The following is a 6,111-nucleotide window of genomic DNA, read 5'->3' on the forward strand; positions in this document are numbered from 1 at the left end:
GAGCAGGCAAATATTTGGTGAAAAGGAGGAGTGACCACTATCACTAGAGTAAAGGAAATCATTTCCATAGCACCGTGTATTTTCTTTTGTGCACTTATTTTCATGACATATCCTTGTACCTTACAATCTTGCAATCTGATCTTGGAAGTATTACACTAATTTTCTCCACAATTACTGTTTCATTGGTTATTTTCTATCTTAAATTCTTCTGGTATCTATCACAGACCCTATAAAGGGCTGTATGAAAGTTGGTTTTTGGAGAGGAAGGGAAATGAAAGACTTAGAGTGATCATACAAGTGTATTTCACAACTCTCAAATCTGTCATTTTACTCATTGTCTTCCAAAACACAACCCGCAAACAAACTCTAAGGGTTAGTTTGGGAGTTGGATTTTGGAGGGGAAGTGATGGAAAGGGAAGGCTTGGGAACCATGAAATACACTTGTTTCATAGCTCCCAAGCCTTCCCTTTCCCTCCCTTCCCCTCCAAAATCCAACTTCCAAACTAACCCTAAGTAAACTAAGGAGGCAAGCTTGTTTTAAACTAGTATTTCTGATAATTTTCAACCGAGGAAGTTACTTTATATGTTAATAGACTAGAAAATGTAACTATAATTGCCTTGTTATGAAATCTCTCATCCGCTTTGTTGATGACTTACTTTTTAGTTCATTTCTTGATTTTATTTTTGTGCAGGGCATTGGAAATGGCATTCCTCTTGGTGCTGTTGTAACTACACCAGAGATTGCAGAAGTCTTGACCCGCAGAAGTTACTTCAACACTTTTGGTGGGAACCCTGTTTGTACTGCTGCTGGGTTGGCTGTGTTGAAAGTAATAGAGAAGGAGAAGCTTCAAGAAAATGCATCTGTGGTTGGATCATATTTGAAAGATAGGCTCACTGGGTTGAAGGACAAATATGAATGTAATCTCTCGCTCCTTCTTATTCCTTTGCTATTATAGTTATATAAAATGTTTTAAATGTTTGACATTACAAATGACGTGGCGACTTTACGATTTTGGAAGTCTCTGCAATCTCAATTTCAGCCAAATCGGCTGCACTTTCCAACAATGATCTGCAATGTTATTGTTTTAGAAGTCTTCACGACCACAATTTAAAACCTCGATTATATACACACACAGGAATTCCTCCAAGAGAGGACTTTAACTTTTAAGGCATTAATCTCACAAAACAATGATGACTTTTTTCTTCTTCCAATTTCATGAACAACTTTGGTTCTTCTGTAGTAATTGGTGATGTTAGGGGAAGAGGCTTGATGCTTGGAGTTGAACTTGTAACTGATCGTGAACTCAAAACACCAGCGAAAGCCGAAACACTTCATGTCATGGACCAAATGAAAGGTAAAGTCCATATCCCGCTAGATGTAACTTCATTTGACAATGTAAAAACTTTACACTAACGGTGCATACCCATTAAACTCTTCTTTCTATTTGTTAAGTTACTAATATACCCGTCTGCTGTTACTTCAGAATTCGGAGTACTAGTTGGAAAAGGAGGTTACTATGGAAACGTTTTCAGAATTACACCTCCCTTATGTTTCAGCAAAGAAGATGCAGGTTAGCCTCACCCTCAATTTCTATCTTTCTTGGATTCATATGTCATTATTTTAAATTGCGATTGTGGTCACAATCATAGTCACAGTTGTGGTTATTATAGTTCCCGTCGTTACAATGTGAATTATTTTGTATTTCAAAAATATTTTTTGAATTTGATATGGTATAATACAATTTGATGTGATCCGATACGACCACATCATTATAATTTCATGTCACATTACATCACAATTGTGGTGTGATGTAGTTTCGGCGGTCACCACAATTGCGATATTATGGCTGCTTCACGTCATGCGATCCTTAATTTAAATCAGGGCATGTGTTGTTCTGTTGCTTATAGATTGTGCTTTTTGTTGGTTGCAGACTTCCTGGTGGACGCAATGGACTTGTCCTTGTCTAGACTCTAGAATATGAAGTCTAGCATGATCCTAGTGTTAATAAATAAAAATCTGCTTTATCAAGTCAATTTGAACTGTATTATATCATCTACATCGAGAGGAAAACTTACAGCTACTCTGATTTTCTTTTTGGTGCAAAGCCTATTATGATCTAAGAAAATGATTAGACAACAACTCGTTGTCTCTCTGTTCTATGAGAATATGCAAATCCTGCTCTTTATATATTTTTCTTTTGTTTCAACAATTTCCATCCCAGTTTTCATAATTGTTAGTTATCCACTATATTAATCCGAAACTAATTTTCTATTCGGCAACTGGAACTTTAAACCAACTTTAAGCTCAAACTCGACTATCTAAAGTTCATGAATTGTTCTAGCTGTCAATGAACTTAATATGTGCATACATCAACTTGAATGATAAATCCTTTATATCTATAAATTACTCATGTCAGTTTTTATGAATTTTTTTATTCATGTATATGCTATATCTATTTATGTATTAATATAGAAAGTATGTAAGTACATGAAATATATGAGAATCATAAAATATTTTTTTATACGTATATAAATTTATAATTAAGTCAATTCATAAACTTAATAATTTAAATAATATTTAGCTCAAGTTTAATTCAACTTATTTATGTTCAATTTTTAACTTATTTAATTCATGATCCAAGTTTATCGAACTAGTTCATTGATTTTAGAACTAATTTAGACGTAATCACTTAATTCTGGATCTTAATAAATGTCATTCCATAATTAACGAGTTCCTTCTTGTTCGTGTACCCTTCATTCTTTTTTATGTGCACAATACCATCAGATTTTGTCTTCAAATAATAAAAATATATTAATGCCACATGAACTAAAAATGCTTCTTAAATACTTTTATTTAATTATTATAAACACTTTACAGAAATAAATCGAATTTAAATACAATATAATTAAAAAGATAATGAGAAAGGCATAAGATAAGATAAGAAAGAGAGTAAATTAAGACAAAATAAGATAAGACAATTTCTAGGAATGGCTTATCTCTTTAAATTAGAAAAGATAAAGGGACAACATTTAAATTAGAAAATTAAAAAAGTAACCTTCAATAAAATTAGGTTTCTTATCCACGCGGATATTAATCTACTATCATGGCACGATATATTGTATGGGTCTATCATTATATACATCTACTTAGAGACTTAGGAATCACAACCACGATATACAATACTAGCCCAAGTACCCAACCACCACGATAGTGTCTAACACAATTGAGTGTGTTCCTCTCTGCTTGACTCATTTTTTATTAAATCTGCACAAAACAATAAATTATTTGCATTTATTCCAAACTATGTGATAATACAACATAGAAGAATTAAAATTCATTATTTTGATAAGATTAGCATGCAAAAGGAGGACCGATGTATTTTCACGGACATCATTTTCAGAATAACGATCCTCTCCATTGTAAATACTTATTTTTATTTATATTTTTAAAAATAAAATTATAATTTCATTATATGTAAAATATTAAAAATGTCTTACCACATTATTTTTTTCATTTATTTTTATAGTACATGCATCTAGAACATCTCTACTCCATTAACATGTAGCCCAATCACTCCTCTCCTTACACTTGAGTTAGGCCTATCTCTCCTCTTTTTACGCTGGAGTTGGGCCCAATCTCTCCCCTCTTTATTTAGTCCATACATATGATCTAGAATAGAACTCCTTCCTCTACAAGGCCATAACAACTGCTGCAGTATTCCTTTCATGGATTTTTCTAATGAAGGTTCACTAGATGCAGGAACATGATTACTATTCACTTGTTGTTGTTTCTGCTGTTGGATTGGAGGAGGCACATATGGTCTATTTTGTGCAACATTATTATTCTGAAATGGTGGCCCCAGATGAGGCTGTGAAGGACCAGACCATCTAAGATTCAAATGATTCCTCCAACTAGGTTTGTATCTACTTGATGAAGGATCATAATTTTATTGCTGTTGTTGAGGTCTGTTGTTGTAAATATTTGCAGCATAGGCCTCACAAATGCCAAAAACTCGTGCTTCAAGTGGAGGTTTCTGCTGATTCATGGCAAGTTGAGTGACCAAGGTAGCAAAGGAGTCATTTTTTTTTCTCAATTTTATCTTGCCTCACCGAATCTGTCCCAACATCATGGACACCTCTGACCACTATAGCATCACTACTTCTTGCACTGAACTGTTGAGAGTTCGAAGACATGTTCTCAACCAAACCTCTAGCCTCAAAAGGGGTCATATCTCCAAGTGTACCACCACTAGCATCATCAATGATATTCCTCTCCATGTTGTTCAGACCCTCATACAAATATTGTAGGATGAGTTTTTCAGAGATCTGATGATGGGGGCAACTTGCACATAGTCTCTTGAATCTCTCCCAATATTCATATAAACCTTGTGCATGTAGTTGTCTGATTCTAGAAATATCTTTTCTGCTTGTAGTGGTCCTGGAGGTAGGAAAGAATTTTTCAAGGAAGATTCTCTTCAGGTCATCCCAGCTAGTAATGGAACCAGGGGCCAAGTAATACAGCCAATCTTTTGAAGTGCCCTCAAGTGAATGTGGGAATGCCTTCAAACATATGTGATCCTCTTGGACATCACGAGACTTCTTGGTGGAACATACAATGTGGAACTCCTTAAGATGCTTATGAGGACATTCACCTACATGTCCATGAAACTTAGGCAACAAATGGATTAGTCCAGTTTTGAGCACATATGACACATCCTCATTGAGATACTGGATACACAAGCTTTTGTATTGAAATCAGGTGCAGTTAGCTCCCTTAATGTCCTCTCACGTGGGATTTGAGGTGGTTCAACCATATTTTCAGAGTATGCAACAGAATGCACAGAAAGAGTAGAATCAGTATCACCATCGGGTAGATTAATAGTAAGATGAAAAGACTCACTATCTAAATTTAAATTCCTAACTTGTCTAACCAAACTATGAAATGTTCTATTAATTTCAGGATTTATTGGATGCAAAGAGTTAGGATTCCCCTAGTTATGCACTAAATGCAGTAGTAACAACCATGTAGGGCAGTAAGTGAAATACATGTTAAATTTCATTGATCAACCAAAACTTTGCATCAATAAAATCCTAATACCATAGGAAACATCCACAAAAAATTTCAGGACAAAACTCAAATCCTACAAAGCCTAACTAATTTAATTAAATGCAACAAAATCAAAACAATTGGAAAAATAAACTTGTAAAATTAAAAAGAAATAGTAAACCGACTCTTTTTGGATTTTCAGGGTGGGTTCTACAGATGTAGTGTGTAGAGAAAGAATCGTTGGATTTTTCTACCCAATTGTATATATAATATGTCCAATTCTGATCAACGGTTTCAAAGTTATGCCAAAAATAGAAAAACTATGATGCATCTCACAACCAGTAGCAAGGTGATTAACTATGATGCATCCAGTATTCAATATGCGATGAAAGAAATGTGGAAACAAAGTTTTATGCAAAAATTCTAACCACAACTATATTAACCAACATACACCCGAATCAACTAACATGCAAATAACTAAACAAGACAGCAAACAGCAAACAGTGAATGCTACAGGCAGATTTTGAAACCCAAATATAATGGTTATTCTAAGACACACACTAAACTATAATAAGAATCAAATTTGACAAGAACCGATAATCCCCGACAGCGGCGCTAAATTTGATCAAGGTCGAGGCCGTACCCGATACAAATAATATAACAATTAAAAACTGCAGTACTAGGAAGTGACTCCTAGGTCGTTTTCCAAGGATTATCTTTCAAACAAAATTTCAAACACCTTATACTCACACACACACAAGGAGGTTCTTGTTGTTGGATAGTATGAACATAAATCAAATTCAGAAAAATAGTTAAGCAATGTAATAAAATGGCTAAATCCCTTTGGTTCGTTTGTTCACAACTCAATCCTCGGTTTCAAAATATTATTTTCAGATTCCAACCATTAACTTCCGAATTTTTTGAGAATCAATTAACTAAGCGATAATCAATTCAAAGTTGCAGAACCTAAACCACTAACTAGGCGAAATCAGTATAAGCATGAAATGATTAACAAATTCACACGAACTTAGCATTCATGCACTAGAGAGAGTAAATCAACTAAG

At 34.2% G+C, this 6,111-nt stretch overlaps 1 protein-coding gene across 1 annotated transcript in view; it reads left to right on the forward strand.

Moving 5' to 3' along the window:
• Positions 1 to 2,188, forward strand: part of LOC109361536 (alanine--glyoxylate aminotransferase 2 homolog 3, mitochondrial-like) — a 13,955-nt gene extending 11,767 nt beyond the window's left edge. Inside the window, exons 6-9 of the mRNA XM_019607018.1 lie at positions 693 to 918; positions 1,242 to 1,355; positions 1,485 to 1,571; positions 1,932 to 2,188. Coding sequence (XP_019462563.1) covers positions 693 to 918; positions 1,242 to 1,355; positions 1,485 to 1,571; positions 1,932 to 1,975 — 471 coding nt within the window. The 3' untranslated portion in view covers positions 1,976 to 2,188. The remainder of the gene's footprint in view (positions 1 to 692; positions 919 to 1,241; positions 1,356 to 1,484; positions 1,572 to 1,931) is intronic.

The sequence above is a fragment of the Lupinus angustifolius genome, chromosome LG12, assembly GCF_001865875.1.
Source record: "Lupinus angustifolius cultivar Tanjil chromosome LG12, LupAngTanjil_v1.0, whole genome shotgun sequence".
Classification (NCBI taxonomy): domain Eukaryota; kingdom Viridiplantae; phylum Streptophyta; class Magnoliopsida; order Fabales; family Fabaceae; genus Lupinus; species Lupinus angustifolius.